The sequence below is a fragment of the Dermacentor variabilis genome, chromosome 3 (assembly GCF_050947875.1).
Source record: "Dermacentor variabilis isolate Ectoservices chromosome 3, ASM5094787v1, whole genome shotgun sequence".
In the NCBI taxonomy this organism is placed as follows: Eukaryota; Metazoa; Arthropoda; class Arachnida; order Ixodida; family Ixodidae; genus Dermacentor; species Dermacentor variabilis.
The window spans coordinates 66590918-66611523 of NC_134570.1; the positions used below are offsets into that span (position 1 = coordinate 66590918).

Consider the following 20606-nt stretch of genomic DNA (forward strand, 5'->3'; position numbering starts at 1 on the left):
CTTTTTTTTTTCTGCCGCGTGAACTACTGTTTCTTATTTCTTCTGTTTTTTGTTTGCTTTTTTTTCATTCGCGATAGATTCGTGTAGATGTGAACTTTTCCTTTCACGAGCGCAGGCTGATAAGCGAGGAAACTCATCAAAAGCAGCTACCCCCTTCTAGAAGTAGGACACGCCTACGTAATCGTCTGAAAAAAAAAAATTATAAGAGAACCGATTTGGCAAATGTGCTGCTACCTCAGTGTCTCGAACGATGCCTTTCCCGCTAGCAGAGGGTCATTCCTGGCACAACTCCATCTCTTTATTTTTTTGTATTTTTTTACGCTGGTCATTAACGTTGTAACGAACCAGAATAACTTAAAACGGCCGGTGATCAACTTTTGTGAGTTTACCTAATGGGTCTGCTTGTTGGTAGGCTCCAAAACCGAGTCAGTTAACTATTCCTCGCTTAACAAAATGGTACTTTATGTTACCTCTAAACTTTCCCTTGTTTTTCGTAACTGTGTTCGTTTGTAGGCGTTATAGCTAAGAGGGACGCGAATGGGACACGGTTATAATGAAATGAGGGTCACATCAGCCTTTCCTTATGTCCGTGTCCAGTTCACACCCTTTCTTTCGCTTTTACGCTTTACTATAACTCGCCCGGCTGACAATCCTTCTGTAGTGCGTGTTTTTGTGTGTATACTCTCTTCTGCAACTTTGCACGTGCTTGTGCTCCAATGCTTTACCCAGTGTTGCTGATGGCTTTCTCGAGGTTTCGTTTCTTTATACTTGCCGTGCAACTAGGGGTACCTTAAAAATGAGAATCTATACTTAAGCTTACATAATTAAACATATATTGTGACACCCTATCATCCACCGTCTGCAGTTCTATATTTCTTTCTTTTTTTTCCAACATTAATAAGCATTATTTTTTTTCTAGTAATCTTCATCACTCATAGGCCCATAGCCCATGCGTAATGAAGGACTGTTATGCAGTCCTTCACATCAGCGCATACATGCGTCGTTTGGTCCGCGGTACGGACAGACGTCGATTGAACTCTCCATTGCGGCGTCATTTTTATTCGTTTCATTGGCGTTTTCTTTCCCACGTTTCTTTCTTTATATTAGTTATTAATTTCACCTTTTATTTTCTTCGCGACACAGACAAATGGAGCAATCGAGGTGCTCTGTACCCCAGTTTCTCCACAGCAACCCACGTGTAACGGAACGGCACAGAAATTGAGCAGCAGAAAACGCGTGTTTTCCAATCTTTCTACACCATCCTCTAGCTAAACCTAACTAGAGTATATATGTTCCCCAATGCGTACGCAGGCAGGCAGCCGTGTCTGCCGACCTTGACTGCATCGATGATGCACGTGCGCTTCGAAGCGGGCGGGCGGGCCGGAAACGTAGCTTCCGAGCTGCATGTTCATGACGTCAGCGCTCATTGCGCTGTGTCAAGGGCAAAAACCAGGAAGAGGATGGCGCGTCCTTCTGGTGTCGCTAGGGCTGCGTCCCCCCTCTCTCTCTCGCTCTCTCCGTTATCTCTCTCTCTCTCTCTCTTTTGTCCAGCCTTTGTTTCTGCCTCGCGCGCAAAACGCATGCTGCTGTGCGAGGTTTTCAGGTTTCTTTTTTTTTTTTTTTTTTGTGCACCGAAATGCCTCGCATTTGCGGAACTTATGTCGGCCGTTTGTGACGATCACGTGGCTGCTCGATGCGGTTGCGCTTCTTTGACACTGTTTCCCTTTCGTATTGTTCCTTGTTCGAAAATGTCAAGGTCGCGCACGTTGGCTGTAGTGTTTGAGGAAACAGTTTCTTGCGTGCCTGCTTTTCTTTCACTTCCTGCTATATTAGCATAATTAGCAATCTAACTTGTCGACACATTTTCCTTATATCATTACACGTCGTACGTTGTTATGAAGTCGTCGAGCGATCTGTTTAATTAACAAACGAATGACCATCATTATTGGTTACTAAATAGTGCTTACAAGCTTAAAAAAATCCTCTTGTTTACATGTTTTGTCGCAATTTATTACAATTATTTTTCCGCCTCCTCATCGTGTGGACAGACGCGCACGCCTTGTATGTGTCCTTCGTATGTTAGTTTTTCACTTCAAATGAGGCATTTGTTTACGGCTGCGGCCTAGTGTTAGTGAGTGAGTGAGCGAGCATGCGTGTGTGCGTGTGTGTTTGCGCTTACATACATGCATATTCGTCTCCTCATCTACACGAATTTTTTAGCACGTAGAACCGATATCGATATAGGCATGTTTGGCATCTTGAATACCATATACGCATCACCGACGGTTTGTTTTAGACATTATTATTATTATTATTATTATTATTATTATTATTATTATTATTATTATTATTATTATTATTATTATTATTATTATTATTATTATCCGTTGCTAGTATTTAGACTATCGTGTGTGGTCTGTCTGTCTGTCTGTCTGTCTGTCTGTCTGTCTGTCACGTATGTTGCGTTCGTAGTGTGCACCTGAACACTGCGCTACAATTCCTATGTATGTTCGCTATGTTGTATGTTCACGTTCACTAAACTATGTTCACGCTGAAAAGCGCGCCCGTGTTTGTGTTCTACGTTCGTAAATACTCACGTGTTATATCGCATTCCGCTTCAACGCGCTCTTTTTCCTAATTTTATCCTAATATGACAGCATCGCTCCAGCAGTGCTGGCTCACATTTCGCGTCAACTTATCTGCAAAAGGTCGTCTAAGCGAAGGTCAACATGCCAAACCAACCATTTGACGCTATCACATTGTTTATGTCGAAGAAATAAATGGCGGTACGGAACGCACACCGCTCAGAGCGAAGTTCTCCATGGCAACCGTCAGCCGTACCCTACAGTTGTGGTACGGCTTTATCTTCAGCCACCGGACGGCACAAGCATGCATGCGACGAGCTCCTTAGTTGCCCGCGGACCACGTTGGCGCCGGCTGAAGTTGCGCGGTCGCTCGGAAGCGCTAAGATTCCCTTCGTTCCCCGCGCTCTGTAGGCAGTGGTTTGCATTTGGCGTGAACACATCGTGACTGTAGTGGCTAGGGTTTCTGCATTTTGCCCCCCCCCCCCCCATCGATATGCGGCCGGCTCGGCCGGGATCGAATCCCCGCCCTCGATAGCTTAGCAGCGCAACGACCTATATATAGCCACTAATCTATACCGCGGCGGGTCTAAACGCGCTCCAGCTTTATTTGCTCCTTTGGTTACTGTTAATCGATTGTCGCAGATCGCCCTGTCGTCGCCGCGTCACTTTCATTCTTGTTCGCGTGACGCTTAGCTCAAAAAAGTTCTGTAGCTGTTTAGCTGTAAGTGAGAGAGAAATGCGTTAATATTACGTTGCGCATTTTTGAGGTTCCGGATCCATGATTTAAACTATATTCACCACATCGCAAAGTATTATTCAGTAGCTCACTCGACACGCGTCCTCCATATTCAAGGAGCGAACTGCAATTAACTGACAGTACTCCCAGTATTATATAAAATATTTACCACAATAACATCCAATAGAATAAGGGCAACACTGGACTTTAGTCAACCAAGGGAACAGGCTGGCTTAAGGAAGGGATACTCTACAATGGATCGTGTCCATGTCTTTAATCAGGTTATCGAGATATCCGCAGAGTACAATAAACCTCTCTACATGGCTTTCATAAATTACGACAAGGCATTTGATTCAGTAGAGACACCAGCAGTCATAGAGGCATTACGTAAGCAAGGAGGGCAGACCGCTTACGCAAATACATTGGAAACATCTACAGAGGTTCTACGGCTGCCCGAATTCTACACTAGAAAAGCAGGAACGTACCTATAAAGAAAGGGGTCAGACAGGGAGACGCAATCTCTCCAATACTATTCACTGCGTGCTTGGAAGAAGTATTCAAGCTCTTAAACTGGGAAGGCGTAAGTAAGAGTAAGGATCGACGGCGAATCTCCCAGCGGCCTTCGGTTTGCCGATGACATTGTTCTATTCAGCAACAATGCAGACGAGTTACAACAAATGATTGAGCACCTTAACAGAGAGAGTGTAAGAGTGCGGTCGAAGATTAATATGCAGAAGACAAAGATAATAATAAATAACCAGGCAAAGGAACAAGAGTTCAAGATCGCAAGTCAGCCTCTAGAGTCTGTGGATGAGTACGTTTACCTAGGTGAACTAATCACAGGCAACCCTGACCATGAGACCGAAATTCACAGAAGAATAAAGATGGGTTGGATCGCATACGGCACACATAGTGAGCTCCTGACTAGGAGCTTACCGTTATCATTGAAAAGGAAAGTATACAATCGGTGCCTTTTACCGGTGCTGACATCCCCCTCCCCCTCCGTTGCAGAGACTTGGAGACTGACAAAGAAGCTTGAGAACAAGTTAAGGACCGCGCAAAGAGCGATAGAATGAAGAATGCTAGGCGTAAATTTAAGAGACAGAAAGAGAGCGGTTTCGATCAGAGAGCAAACGGGTTATAGATGATATTCTAATAGACATTAAGAGAAAAAAAAATGGCGCTGGGCAAGTCATGTAATTCGCAGATTAGATAACCGTTGGACCATTAGGGTGACAGTATGGGTACCAAGAGAAAGGAAGCGCAGTCCGGCAGAAGATTATAGGTGGAGCGATGGAATTAGGAAATTCGCGGGCGCTAGTGGTAATCGGTTGGCGCAGGACAGGGGTAATTAGAGATCGCAGGGAGAGGCCTTCGTCCTGCAGGGGACATAAAACAGGCTGCTATTGCTGCTGATGATGATGTAATGCGCAATCTTCATCCCGCTTTGACGCTCCAATGCCGAACGCATTAAAAGTGGAACGAACAAGCGCTTATTTCGATTTCAATTTGTGGCCTATATCGTTCGCACCGTGGGGGAGGGGGCTTCGATCAAGCATGCTGGCGAGGCCTCGACGCATTACTTTTGAGGCTTCCCATGTTCAATATGAGCCACCCGCTGTGGGGGCGGGGAGGCGTGTAGAGTGGCTCTGGCGTTATTGCGCCGCTAAGCTAGATCCCGGCCATGGCGTCGAGTGACCGATGCTGCCGATAAAGGTGGCGCTGGCAGCGTCCGATTCCGACGACGAAGGGCAAACGAAAAGAGTTCGTACTTAAATGAATCATAGCAAAAAAAAAAAAAAAAAGGAACGCGGACTGCGGTGTCACCTCTATAATGACAACCTAATGCTAATCCAGAGCTCGGAAAGCCTTTATCGCTTCGTCGCGGCGCCACCGTTGTCAACGGCCGCCGTGACTCTCGGTAATGCGAGGACGGTGCACGGTTCGCGCAGGGGACGGTGACACGCGCGCGCGCGCGCAGGTGGCACTGCGTCGCTGCGTTAACGAAAGCCGCGGTGCCGAGGCTCCGGGCGAAGCGGTGCGCGCGCGCTAACGGGTGGCGCGTCCCGTTCGACGGAATGCGTGGCTGCTGCAATCGGCAGCGCTTTCGTCCGAGCGGCGCCCACCTGCCGTTCTGTGAAACCATGCGTTGCGTATAGCCCGAAGGTGCGGTTGTCACACTCTTGTGACGTGTCACGCGCGCGCGCGCGCGCGCGTGCGTGTGTGTGTGTGCGTGTGTGTGTGTGCGTGTGTGTGTGCGTGTGTGTGCGTGCGTGTGTGTGTGTGTGTGTGTGTGTGTGTGTGTGTGTGTGTGTGTGTGTGTGTGTGTGTGTGTGTGTGTGTGTGTAACAAAGGGGGAAAAAAGGCAATCGACAAAATGTCGCAGCCGCGTTTCAAGGATTTCTTACGCATCTTTTTTTTTAAGTTCTTCCGGTAGTATCGTTAAGCGTTCCTGGCTCCCGATCCGCGTGCTCCCGATACTAAAGCCGTGATGACATTGAGGGCCTCGTCCTTCTCGGTATTAGATACACGGGTTGCTCGAGACGTGGTTCCCCAGACGTTTAGGTCCACTCCATTCGCCCGCGTTTCGTCCGGCGTAAAAATGCAGCGCAAAGCGCGGAGGTGCGGCGTTTGCAATTCTGTCCGCTACAGCCATACCCATTTTTTCTTCCCGCACTTCGATGCTTTTCTCTGATTTTTTTTTTTTTTTTTTTTTTTTACGCCATGAACTGTGACTAACTCGCGCGCAAATCGCTGTCCCGATTAGCGCGCGCTTACTGAAGTATATATAATTCGGGAGCTGCTTCACTTCTCTATTCGTTTCACCGGTTCGACATGGCGACATATCTGCACGTTCCCATTCGTTGTGCGCAGTGCAAGCTTTCTGCAGGATGGGTTCGCAGGCATTCCCTGCACTCGTCAAGAGAGGTAGCGTAGGGCTCGCGCAAATGATGCCGTGCTTGTGAGGCACGAGCGAGAACTCTCGCACTCAGATGGCGGGAACTATACTTCCCGAAGTGCAGTACGAATGGAATAGACATTTTGCCATAGAAAGGACATGCTCAGACGGACTAGCTATGGTTGACAGTGCATTGTGCCTAATTGCTGCCACTGGGCGGCGTGACAGAGATGTCCTTTGTCGGGAACAGCCTGCGAAAATGAGAAAGAGAGAGAGGGGGGAGAAAGTTGTGTGAGTTTTGATAAAAAACATTGTGTTATCGGGAATGGTCATGGCGCAAGTGGGAAAACACTGACACCGACCGTAGCAAAATAGTTATGAGTCAAAAAATAAAGCTAGAAACTAAAATGCAAAATAAATTGTAAAACCCTGGACCTGTCGGCTTGCGCACATGGGAACCTTGCTCACCTCCGTGAATGTGTACAACGATTGTGAACAAGGCTGACGTGTGCGAGAAGTGCTCCTTCTGTTTGTCTGTTTCAGGGTTTATCATATGGTTTCTCTTTATATAAACGAGACGTTCTTGCCCACCAGCTCACGAGACCGTCCAAGCGGCGCAGTTATCCTGCGTTTGTTGGATAACTTCCCCGCGTGCACGGCCCGTGTCCCGTCCATTGGGGGCACGTTAATGATCCCCTGGTGGCCAAAATTAATCCGGATTCCCCCACTACGGCGTTCTCCATGACAAAATTGTGGTTTTAACTATAGTGAAACCACCGAATTCAATTCAAAACTTCATGTTGCCGTGGGAACTTAATTTATGAGCAGGAGGTTCAGTATATATATATATATATATATATATATATATATATATATATATATATATATATATATATATATATATAAACAAACCTGTTTTTAAAAGAAACTGGAGATATTTGCCTAGAGGCGTGCCTACATTTTATATATTCCAGATGAAACAGGATGACCAACGTAGATCGATACACATAGGCACACTATACAAGAAACACAACATACACAAAATACACCACAACCAACAGCATAATAAACTAAAGATGTACCAGCTCCAACGAGCTGGAATCTGCATATAGCGAAGCTTTGTGTGAGTGCATAGAGTCGATACACGAGTTTGTGTATATTGAATGTCCGCACAGAGTGACACGGAAGGCTGTATTCAGACATTACGGCTCCTGCCGCGCATGCGCGGAAGCGAGCGCTACCTGGTGGTGTTCCAAGGAATCCAGCGGCCTGAAGCGGTGACGTCGCGCACGTGTTGGTTGGCCTATTCGGCGACAGAACAGCTGCATGCGCAGCCCCCACGGTCATGAAGACCCGGCGATGTTCGCAAGGAAAAGCTTTGCTTTTAATAACGCATCCATCGCCTCCAAACCCTAGACCGTCGAGTTCGTTCCAGCCAGCCAGTCGTTGCAGAGACAGCAATTCTGAATTACTGCTGTGTTCTTCATCTGCAGTAGTATAGTACATATAGCTTACTGCAAATGACGCGCTCCGATACGTAATGCACGTGCCTTATGGCGGCACATAGATGCCTTGTGTTTTGTTGTCTGCGTGTACCGTAACCGCCACCTTCAATGTTTGTTTTCCGCAGGAGACCTGCTGGCCAGCGTGGACACCCGCCATATGAACAACTATTACGGCTGCGTGTCCCCCTGCGGACGCTTCGTGGCTTCATCGGGTATGAACGAAGGCGTCCCCCACTTTTCTGTCATTGCGCTATCGAGAGAGCCACAAAGAGATATATGTCGGCAGTGTTTACGATTTTTATTGCGATAGCCCTTATAGGGGACGCTGGAGGTGCGCTTGCGCCGTCGCCGTTGGCGTTGTCGAGCTGTCGCGGCTTCGGCGCGCACGCGCGGCCCGCGCGCGGAGTGCTGTGGCTATGAAGGGAAAGCTACGCAGGGGCGCAGCGTCTGTGCATGTGTTACCGCGCCAAGTAGTCCGGCAGCACTTGACAGCGCTTTCTCGGAACAGACGCTCAATCGAAGCAGCTTCCCGGCGTGACGGTTTCGCATTTGCCAATTGGCGCTGATTCTAAGGAAACCGAAAACTCAACCTAACACAGTGATTTTTTTCGTGCGCCAGAAGGCCGAGATGCAAGAATGCACTTTGAGATCTATGACGTCACTCATACGTCCCGGCGTTGACGTATCGGCGGGATATTCAAGAAGGGGTTGTATGTGACATTCGTTTTCTCCAGTGTTCGCCGAATTTTATTTGGCCGCCCAATTAATGAAAACTGAATTTTTAAAGAACAGTTTTGTCAGGATGATTTAGCTCTGCCCTTTGATAACTACACGCGAAACATATTTTGACGATAATTTACAGCGCATTCGATGATCACGCATAGTGGAATGAACGCGTACCGGGAATACGCGGGAAATGAGTTCCAAGTGCTCGAAACATTTAGAACAGTTCTGAGTGCTTGTGGTCACCCGTTCACTTCGTTTACTTACTGCAATTTACAGAATACCGAAACACGCATGGATGGCAGCAACAGCAATGCTAGCGACACATCGTGGTGGTTCGTTGAACCGCGAATTTTCAGGAACCATATTGGGCTTCTTGCTGTTCTTGTTTGCTCGAAGTCGTAGCTACACGCTGTTCTATAGTTGGACGTCGCCAGATGGCGTCATTAGCGCTGACGTCTACCCGTCGGTCGATTTAGGCACCACTGGCCTCCTTGAAGCCCTTGGGTTCAGCGGGAGCAGTGGTAAAGCAAACATGTCCGCAATAGGCATTAGTAAGAGGCGATTGGAGGATTGGTGGAAGTAGGGAAACGACAAAAGACGGAGACGTACAAAAGTGCAGTTCGCAATAGGGGATCAGAAAATTTGGGCGTGATAGCTCATAGTGTTCTTTTTTTTTCTTTTTTCATTGTTTAACCTAGGTTGGGACATTAGGCAGTATAATAGCAAGAGCTTGGTGGCGCAACCCACCGCCCCGTTCCAAAGGGGACGCTCGTAACATCCATCCATCCATCGAGGTCTACCTCTCTGGTATTCGAATATTCCGTAAATGCTAGCACGTGTGAACACGGACAAGCTATAAAACTCTCTAACTTAGGTAATCCACTGTGCGATGAGTGTGCCTGTATATAGCGGTGCATTTGCACGCTGCAGACACGTAGAACGTGGTCGTTGCAATTACAGTCCTGTCACGCGCTAGCTGACATCAGGGTCACGAAATGGCGCCACGCGTCTGCTGCAGCAGCGCACGCCGTCTGTCTCTCCGACATTCCTGTATTTCGTTTTTAACGGAGACTGTGATCCTCTCGATTCTTACTTAGTCGTAAGAGCTAACGCGCATATAAGGGCGAGGTTAATTATGAATGCAATATACCTTAATTGGCGCTGTCACTAGCAGCTAAGTGTTTCAGTACTCTTAAGCGGGAGACGCACGGTCCGATTCGGTGTCCGATCCGGCGTCCGACGAGCCGGAACGGCAGCCGGAATCGAGGTGTTTTGCTGTGCCGAAGCGCCGGATCGGACGTCCGGCGTGCGGCAAACCGGGCAGATTTTCATCGTCCGACGCGACCGGTAACCGCACCGTCGTCTGGCCACAGCCAATGACAGCGCGGTTGGCATGTGACGTTCTCCGACGTTCCCTCCAGGGAGGCGGCGCTGGCTGGCCGGTTTATCGCAGTGTTTTTTTTCCTTGCCTGCTGCAGTTTGTTTCCGACAAGAAATAGTTACCAGTTCAGTGAAATTATCTCGAACGTGTGCCTGTTATGCAAAGCAGCACCTAGTACACTAGCACTAAGCTACTGGCGAGATCGGGAGCCGCGACGCGAGAGCATTTCGCGGGCAGAAATCCCACACCGACCCTCTGAGCGACGCTGCTCGCTTCGCTTGCACGTTTGCCCTTCGCAGCGACTGCGTCGAGTAAACCAATTGTATTTAATTACGGGCAACCTAAGTGTACAATGTTAATTGTTTTGACAAACACAAGCGCTCTTCGACGAGCTTGGGTGGGATCGTAAGCGCCGTCTGCCTAGCTAGGCCTACCGGCCCTATCGCTGGCTGTTAGCGGAGTCGTCAGTGGACAACGCGCCGTCGTGAAGTGTTCTGTCACTTGCAGGGGCATGATTTTATTGATAGTGTTCGTGTAAAGCGAAGCAGTGTTGCGCAGAGTTGTTTATATTGCATGTCTCGACGTGGCTATGAAGTCGAGCTTGGGGGCTGGATCTGGGCGGAGCTTACGCGCCGCTCAATCTTTCGGATGCACGCACCGTGTGCCCCGAATCGTCGTATGCCGCATGCCGGAGCATGCGGCGCCGCACGTCGGATCGGACGCCGAATCGTACCGTGTGTCTCCTACTTAAGGCTGCAGTTGCCGGGAAGCGTGAGAAGCTGTCAGAGATCTTCGAATGCGGTCGCATTCCACTCTTAAAGGCGAAGCCTAGGCGACTTCCAACATATGCATTTTAGCTGTTAGAACCTCGCTAGGTTTCTCATTGCGCCCGCAGGTTCGCGGAGCTGCGAGAGAGAAAGGCCGGCGGCGTGCCACCTAGACAAAAGAAGGCCTAAGCGCTCGGCGAGTGACGTCACGGAGAAGAGGCCGAGAAGAGGAGAATTAAGGGATCGCGCCCTTATGGGCTACGTTAACCAGAGCAGGTGTTGAGCCAGATAGTTGAGCAGATGGCTCGCAGAGAACAGAGAGTGTTCCTGACTGACTGAATAAACTTTATTGAAACCAGCAAGACGTGGTGGCTGGACCTAGGCCTCCCACGTGGGGGCGTCGAGATGTTGCCTCTTCGCCGCCTCGCAGGCCTGCTGGGTCGCCCAGAGTTGGTCGTCGAGGTTGGAGCTACGCAGGGCAGCGTGCCATCTCGACGAGAGGGTTGTGGGGTTAGTGTCGGGGTATTGTTGTGTGCAGTTCCAAACCCGTATTCATTCAACCCGTATCCCCAAGCGCGCCGCCGGCCTCTTCTCCGTGACCTCACTCGCCAAGCACTCAGGCCTTCTAGTCTAGGAGGTGTTGCCAGAAGGCCTTAACTTCTCTAGAGGGTGTTGGTCAGGCGAGCGAGGAGGGGCGTTCTTCTACGGCGGCTGGTAGGGTGCCTCGATGTCCTCCTCGACCGCCGCTCCGTACAGAGTGGAGACAACCGCGGCGTCCACTACGGCTATGCCAGTACACCATACTACGGCTTTGGCCACGCGAATCGCGGACCCCTTAGCAGACGCCTTTGACGGCAGCCGTAGGGACGCGTTGCTGGTGCTCGTGTTTCTTGTGTGCGGTTTAGCGCTACATTACTGGCCTTCCCTCAGCTCCACTGGTCTCTGGTGCTTGCGATAGCAGAGCCACGCATATTTTTTTGCTGGCACTATTATTATTATTATTATTATTATTGTTATTATTATTATTATTATTATTATTATTTCTTTTTTATGCATACTGCCAATCTCTCAAGATATCACAGATGGAGTTGTTGTTGGGCTGAAACGCTTGTGCAAGACATCCACATTAATCGCGTTGCAAGTGAACGTTGTTCTTCATGATAAAGTAAGGCGGGTGCAGCAATTAACACTGCCCACGTGCTGGAGATGTGATCATTCTTTTTTTTAATGCTGGAAGCGGGCAAATGTGACCCTGCTGACGTTCGCGTGCTTTCCACGTAGCTGCTAGGAACCCCGCCGAGATTCGCATAACAAAAGTGCAGTTGACGCACTACAAGAAATGCCGCTTACATATTTACGCGCGTCATTTGGCTCTGACGCATTGCCGCCGGTATACGGGAATGTCTCGGCGCGCTACACATTGTCGTCAAAGTGTCGCTGCGAGTGTTGTGAGCGTGCTTCTGGTTCTTTGAAGACAATGGACCTTTCACTGTTCATCTGCATGCGGCGTTGTCATATTCGACTTCGAAGGACGGTGCCCCGACTAGATGCGCACGGCAATGGACGCAAGAAGACGTATTACGCATATGCGACAGCTCCAACGAGAGTTCGTGAATTTCTTGTCGAAGTTTGGTCAACTTGGCCCAGAAGTCATGACGCGTATGCAGCGTTGTCAGTTAGTTTCATCAGAGGCACTAAGAGGGCAACGCTATAGATGAGCCTCGTGCTGAAGAAATGTTCTTTAAAAAAAAGAACCAGTGGTTTCGTCCGAAAGGCGAAGCATCGATCGCGATTAGCAAATTAGTAGACAGCTGTACGAATTAAGGATAGTAGCTTTACCGGTTGTATAAACTCGTAAACATTCATTTACTAACTAAGTTAACCAGCACGGTGTCACGCGCGCAAAGGAAAACATAAACGCCTCACACTCGATGAGCGCGGACAACCGCCGTCAGAACGCTGGCTTGAGCAAGAGCGGCAGCAGCAGCGAGCGAATTGACCTTCGTGCTGCCTCTCGCTTCCACGCGAACTAAGCGGCGAGAGCACAGCGCGCACGCAGCTGTGAGTCTCCGGCAAACCTAGACTCTGTCCCAATCGCAGATCGCTTTCAAGATAAGGCCCGCGCGACCGCGCCATAAGCAGCTAGCAACCGCCGGAGTAGAACTAAAGGGGCTTTAGAGGGACACTATAGGCAAATATTAAGTCAAGCCAAAGTGATAGATGAGTGCTCGAGAAACACTAAGGTGTCAATATTATCGCGAGCAGAGCCTTCATAATCGAGAAACTGAGGTAAAGGCAGGACATGATTAGAGACTCCCCCGGGACATTCAAGTACTTCACCGACGACGAAAGCACTCCTCAGTGAAATTCTGTCCCTAGTACTCAACCACTCGTTGCAAAAAAAAAAAAAAACACCATTGTGCTGTATTATAAGACGAAATAAAATGCTACTTGTCCCATTCTGTTTTATTTTTAGAAAAAAGGACTGATTGAAATTACCCTTAACAACAAGGCGGGCGGTCGAGAGGTTTCGTTTTCGCTCGACACCGCGCCGCCCACGCTTTCGCGTTTCACTTGTTTCGTTATCGCTTAGTGCTGTGCTGGTTTTGCTGGCTCGCGAAACTCGCACAAACTGCAAGTAACAGAGAGTTCAATTTCCATGTGATGTCGCGGGATGCCCGAACGGTCTACGCCACTTGACCAAAAAAGCAGCTGCAGCGGCTAATCCACCGCTCTGTCTGAATTCACCTCCGTCTGTTGGGCGCTGTTGTAGTCACCGACGGCAGCATAGGGTGGTGATGTCGTTTGCAACGTTACTACTCTTCCCGGTATGGTGGCGGGAGATTTGAATTTCGAAAAAGGTATGCGGGCCCTTCAGATGCAGTTTTCTCGTAAACTAAGTATTGTCACGAAACAAGCGTTGCGAGGTTTCCTGAATGGTATTTAAACGGTCCACGCCGGCTTAGTATTTGTCTTTAGTGTCCCATTAAGTAGAACGCCCCACCACTCCCTCCCCCCGATGCGGCGCGCGACGTATGCCAGCGCGCTTCCTCTCCCCTTTCCTCCCTTGCGCGCGCTGAAACCCCTTAAACTTCGTAAAGTATCGACACTCTCCTCCTCCGCCTTCACTCGTCCTCGTTTCTCCTCTCTTTCACGCTCCCTCCTCGACCGTGGCGCCGCCTACACTGCTCAAGCGTAGCAACGGCGCCAACATGCGCTCCTCGCCACTCCGTAGACCCTTCTGGAGCAAAAATGGCGCTGATGCACGGCGCGAGGGCCCACGTGATGCTATTAGGCCTATAGCGACGCGCCTCGGCCAGAGCGCGCGAGGAGGAGGCGGCATTCTTCAAAATGTGGCACTACGAGATTGAGCTGCCATGGCTGACCCTCGCACACTTTCACTCGCACATGCAGCATACGGCGCGCGGCGATGATATTATCTCCCTTGCACTTTATACAGAACATCACGGCGACGGCAGAAATGCGCATGGAGTGTCCGTATAATTGCTATCGTAATAAAATCAGTTTCAGTGATTTGGCAGGAGACGGCTGATTACTGGCGGAGCGAATTAAGGCCAACGTTATCTCTCGCATATCACGTCGGATCCTCGCAGCCGGTACACGTTAGTGTGGCCCCATCACAGGTTTGAAACTATATGCTCTTATTCGGGCCGTTTCGGTGCAGAAAATGTTTTTGAAACTTGCTGTGTTGACTGTTCGCTCCCTGTAGAACGCAGTGTCATCACCATCATCATAATCATCATCATCAACCTATTTTATGTCCACTGCAGGAGGAAGGCCTCTCCCTGCGATCGCCAATTACCCCTGTCCTGCGCCAAGCGATTCCAACTTGCGCCTGCAAGTTTCCTGATTTCATCACCTCACCTACTTTTCTGCCGTCCTCGACTGCGCTTCCCTTCTCTTGGCACCCATTCTGTAACTCTAACGGTCCACCGGAACGCAGTCTACGCTTACTTTTTTTTATTATTGAGGGAAAATTAAGTAGACGCCATCAACGTCATGGCCTGTTATCTTTCCTTATGGTGACGTTCAAGACATGGCGGCTATGGCGTGTTTCCGGCTTTGCAATGGCTTCCGTCGCGAACAGTCCGCAATAGTATTGCCTTCGAGATCTGTTTCTGTTACTCCGAGGAAGAGGTCGCTGAGCGCTTACTCACTCGGTGCTGGATTTGGGCACCACCTATTAACATCGGCGTAACTTACTGATGGAACTGAACATTCTTATTTATGTATGCCCCTATGTGACCAAATTGAGGACAACAGAATTTCTGTGGGGTAATTTTGACCGGTTGAGATTGAGTTAGTATAGCTCTTGTGTTTTTCTTTGAATTAAAGGATATATATCGCCGCGATTGCACGTTCTGTGTGCAAATCTGCGCCGCAGTGGTGGCGCCCTCTGGATGAAAAGTTGGAGATCTTGAAGACTATGCTTTTGCTGGCTTCTTGCGGCGGAAGCCATTACGAGAGCCATAAAAAAAGCATTAAACGCCGGCTTTTCGGTTGTAGTTGATTGGGATATGACGCGCCGTAAGGGCCAGAGCCGAGTCACCCTATGACTGATCCATCCAAGTGCGCCTGAAATAGAAATAATAATGTGATAATAATAATAATAATAATAATAATAATAATAATAATAATAATAATAATAATAATAATAATAATAATAATAATCTGCTATCAGCAAATGCAAATAGGCGACACGGTGGCCAAGTAATTGAGAATCCAATCTGCATGGAGCTCTTTTTCAAGAATTGGCACGGAGCTTTCGACGAAGCCTGTGCCGCAGCGACAGCATGCGCGCTTGTAACCTGCCGCACTCCGAACGCTCCAGCGATTATCCGGTGACGACGAGCCGGTCTTTTTATGGAACCAGCACTGCTGAAGTGCTCTCGGTTCCGGGTATGGACTGCGCAAATAATAAAAAAACAAGGAATACTTTAAGCGAGCCTGAGTGCGCATGCATACGCGTATCTAATTGAAACGACTCCTTCCCTCGCAGCCCCTTGGCTTTTGCAGTTTTTTTTCTTTCTCTCCCCCTACTTTCATTCCCTACCCCCTGTGCAGCGCGGTTGAGGTGTCCTCTGCTGAGAGACAGTTACTGCGCTGCACTTTACCCCAACCTTTCCTTCCCATATTCAAGAATCTCCTTCTCTTCTCCTGCATCGTTCTCTCTCATTTTCTTGCGTTCTCGAAAAACTGCGTCTCGTTTGCTCGATGCTGTTCACGATTTGCGCGTCCCTGTAATAACAACGCCTGGAAGAGCCACACGCAGTGCGTCGCGAACACAGGTCACGTCTCGTCGTTGAAAGCGCCGCGCGATCCACGCGGCCGATCCTGTAATTTTGCTTCTCGTTATTCGCCGAGCGGACGATTCTGTGACGTCACTCCGACAGTGCACAGAAAGCAGCAAAGCAAAGCCGCGTGACACACTCGGCGAACTGTTGATGTATACCTTTGCAACATCTGTCGCCGCTTTGCGGCTTGAGCCGCCGAAAGTGTGCGGCTAACCCGTTTCCACGTTCGCTGTGTATATACGTCGCGGATGCGTCAGTGCGCCGATACGTTTTGCGCAGACGCTGGCTTACTCGCTCTCTCTCTTTTTGCGGAGCTATTTATGGCACTCGGACATCTTTTTTTGCGGCCTGTAACTGGCTGTAACTTTAAAGAACTTTGTAGGTTAAAGCTTTCGTTTTTACTTCTCTCTCTCTCTCGCTCGCTCGCTCGCTCTTCCGTTTACCTTGTCGTTGTCCTGCGTCATTTCAGAGTCTTTGGCACAGTTTATAAAGTTGGGACTTTATTTCCTTGCTTCGATTTCTCTTTCTTTTTTTTTTTGTATGTAAGCGTATTATGGTTTACGGTCTCCAACGTGTGTGTGTGTGTGTGTTATGTGTTAAGTAGTATAGCGTTGATCTCTTAACTGTGCCGATGGGATGACTGGCTCTGAGGCAACCTACCTCTCCATTTGTCCATAATGTTATTAAACAACAGGAGCAATTGGTGCTGGTAATGACGCGCTGCTCTGTGGGTTGTCTCCAGCTTTATCTCTCTGACGCACGCAGTCCCCTCCGTTGCCTATATGAACGTTTCGTAAGGTGATTGATGGCCGGGGCTTGACGCCTCTAGGCAGCGCGCAGGAGCTAAGAGATGTGGAAAGCTACTGATTATTTCTGACCTTCTAAGGGTTTGCATACATTAAAACCCAATAGAAGACAGCTGTCACCTTCACTCACCCCCCCCCCCCCCCTTTATAGAGTTTCTCACTATAACACCTAGAGGGAAATCCGGCGCCACCGTCTATGGGAATTTCCCAAGGAGCGCTGTGCCGTCATGGGAATGACGGTATATGTGTCTGCGAGGCTTGTGTTGGCTGGTGTTGCAAGAGGCTTCGTCTAAAACGTGGATATGGCTACACAAATAACGCGTTCTTAAAGTAAAATCTTCATAAAATGTTTCCATTCACGCATATTACATCTTCCAGTGAAGTTTACTCACCTACAGTGCATAACCAAGCGAAGAAAAGCTAGAACAGACGACAAACTGTTCCAAAGCAAGCACGAATCTTGCCGTCGGTCCTCCAACTTTAGCGGTCCGCTGACACTTTTTACTTTTCATATAGTTGTACATGAAACAAAAAGTTCTCATAGTTAAACAAAACATATTTTTATGTAATAATAAAGCTAAAAAAGCTTTTTACGTGCTGTTTTAGTAGAAAATTATTCATTGTGACAGGCGGAACGGTGCTTGCCTGGATCTCCGAGAACGATGCCGATCCGAAGTCACAATATACCGGCATTCCCATGCATACCACAGCTCAGCAGCGCCAGGTTTTCTTCTAGGTAATATAGTGAGAAAGTCTATGCCCCTTCTCCCCCCCCCCCCCCCCCACCCCGCCCCTTTACCCACCTTATCGGAATGCAGCCACTCCTGCGGGGACTCCCGCGACCTTGTAGCTGAACACGCCACATGCTACTGAGGTTTCACTAGGGGACCTCTAATATGCGTAACGCAGACCCCCCCCCCCCCCCTACCGGCTTTTTCTTTCTTTTTCAATTTTTTCGCAGCGTCGGCTCGTGGTGCGGCTACGATGTTCATTTGCTGCGCTCGATGTTGCAGTTTCAAAACACCCGGCTGTGCGAAGCGCTCGTTACGGAAGGAGCGAAATGCGAAATCGCTCGTGTCGTCCGATTCCGATGCATGTTTAAGAACTCGAGACGGTATAGGCTACACGGAAAATTCTCACGATAACGGCATCCCTAAGCCCTACATAGTGTTGCAAACGCTACACCCAATAAATTAATAAAGGGAAACTGAGACGTCCACCCCGTCGTAGCAATTGCTACAAAGGAAACCCATACGGATTTCTCGAAAGAAAAGCCTCGCAGTTGAAGAAAAATTCGTCCTGGTTTGTTTTGTTCTTCAACTTCGAGGGTTATCGTTCGAGGAATCGGCATGGGTTTCCTTTGTAGCAATTGCTACGACGGGGTGGGCGTCTCATTCTTCCTTTATTAATTACTCCTCTCCACCTTGCGGGTTTCTGCAGATCTACTATGTCACACACCCGGTCAAATTTATTCGCTCATCCAGTCGGTGGTTTCTTCCGCGGACGGCGCATCGACGGTTTTAGAAAGCCACGAGCGCGCAGTTCGTAAACACTGCTTTGTTTGCCATGTGCATCAGCGCCGAGTCCCTGCACGTCGTCGGCACTGCTCTGCAAGCGGTGCACATACACACACGAGAGCGAGCGCTTAAAGACGTGACCCTTGTCGGGGCGAGCGCAGCCAAGGCACAGCTTCGGTGTCGTTGACTCGCGTAGCGCGGACGGTTCTTTGCTTGCGTGCTCGCATATATAGCAGCGTGACTAATCGACGTTATTGCTCGTTATGGAGGCGGCGCGCCTCACTTGTTGAGCTCGGCTGTTTTCGTGACGCGTCCCGTCCTCCCTGTAAACAATTGTGACAGAGCGCATAATTAAGGTCGTGGCCAGAGGCAGAGTCGAACAAATGAAAAGGGCCCTTCTTGGCTCTCGGTGAGTCGCGAAGTTCCCGCGTTGAGTTGGGCGCCTTTTGTAGAGCGGCTCAGCGTCGTGTGCGCCCGACGCAGCTATATATACTCCGATACCGCTTCCAGCTGACCCGTCATATATATGAAGTTTTTGATGTTTCTGGAGAGACGACGTTCGAGTAGTAGCGCTGAAACTTCTGTACAGTTCTAGTGGTCTTAGCAAACAACATGCGCAACAGTTCCCAGCCTCTCCATTACTGCGAAGCAACAACAACAACAACAACAACAACAACAACAACAACAACAACAACAACAATAATAATAATAATAATAATAATAATAATAATAATAATAATAATAATAATAATAATAATAATAATAATAATAATAATAATAATAATAATAATTCGAAGAATGATGACGTAATGATGACACTGCAATGAGGAACGCGAAAGGCATAAAAAGGAGTGATGAAGACACAAGGAACACGTGACTCGAGCGCTGGCGCTGTTTAATGTCGCCATCAGTTTTACTGCCTCCCGTTGCGAGCGCCGCAAAATCTCGTAATTCGGCTGAATCTCCGTCCGACACAATGTGCCTGTGTGTGCGATGTCTGTCAGACGCCGCTGCGGGATAATTTCCGATGTACGCGAGTCAACAGCGCCGGGATTACAACAGCCTCGTTCTGTTGCTTGCGCATGCTGGTATGTGTTGCATCTATCTACCCGCTGCTTGTATACCTTCACATTCGCGCCCGCTAACGTGTTGGCCGGACGTCTTCTTTCTGTCGCGCAGGCTTCACCCCCGACGTGAAGGTGTGGGAGGTGTGCTTCACCAAGACCGGCGACTTCAAGGAGGTCAAGAGGGCCTTCGAGCTCAAGGGTCACACGTCGGGCGTCTTCTGCTTCGCCTTCTCCAACGACTCCTCCAGGTATAAGCACCCGCCGTCTCAAAGATACTTGGCTCCTGACCAAACTGGGACCCATATTCCGCGACTTCATTATCGTTGTCCGTACACCTAGGGACGTGGCTTCATTAGATAGCGTCTCCGTGTGGGTGTTTGTGCAAACCACCGCAAGGTGCCGCTGCTTCTCTTTTACCTGCATGCGAGTGTGTGTGATAGTCGAACGGCGAGTGGGAACATGTGTACAGTGCGGCCTGCTGTTCAAGGAAGAACACTAATTTGCGGCTGTTACTCTGGAAGTGTCTGCTAAATCTACGTGAACGCGCTGCACAAGTGTGTACAGAAAGCTGCCAGCGCCACCAACCGCAAGTTATCCGCTGCGAAGCCAGGGAATCGTACACTTGCCACAGGGGAAAATTCGACCGTGCTCAAGTGTTTCCCCTAACAGTGACAGCACCGTAGACTCAGTGAATCGATAATGCTGTGCACATATTTCTTTAGTTTTCTTTGGATAGGGCAAGTCGAACTTGCTTGCCTGATGCAACGGTCATGGGTTCATATAAATATCGTCGTCATCATTATCATCATCTCCGGTGTACCCGTAAACCCGGAAATTTCAATAAACACGCGGACAATAAGCTAAACTCGGCTTTCTGCTGGCTTCGCATGGTTGTTACAAAAAGAAGCCGATTCCTCTGGGCTAGTCTGGTTATTCTCTCATCGGTTGCAAGCGAGGGTCTCGACTCAGGCGTCCTCGATGCCTTAAGATAGAGCAGCGGACGAAAGTTTTCTTTTTTTTTTCTTTTTTGCCGGCTGGTTGCCTGTGCGTCACGACTGCGGTTTGTTCGGTGTCCCGCGCTCGCCGCCAATGCAGTGTGATGCGCATGGCTAACACGCCCGGGCCTATATATTTATAAATGCATGTGCATAAATATTCGAAGAAAGAAGGACGGAGGCAGTCACCGCACTCGCAGTGCGGATTCTGTATGTTCTGCTCCCACCGCGTTGCCAAGCTGTCTTAATGTTCCTCAACGTTTATGCCCTTTTTCTTTTCACCAGGAACTTGAAGGTTAACGCAAAT

The 20606-nt window shown here is 49.0% G+C and overlaps 1 protein-coding gene across 1 annotated transcript in view; it reads left to right on the forward strand.

Moving 5' to 3' along the window:
* Nucleotides 1-20606, forward strand: part of LOC142575782 (transducin beta-like protein 2) — a 295737-nt gene that overhangs the window by 233294 nt on the left and 41837 nt on the right. The window contains exons 5-6 of the mRNA XM_075685420.1: nucleotides 7851-7937; nucleotides 19417-19552. Coding sequence (XP_075541535.1) covers nucleotides 7851-7937; nucleotides 19417-19552 — 223 coding nt within the window. The remainder of the gene's footprint in view (nucleotides 1-7850; nucleotides 7938-19416; nucleotides 19553-20606) is intronic.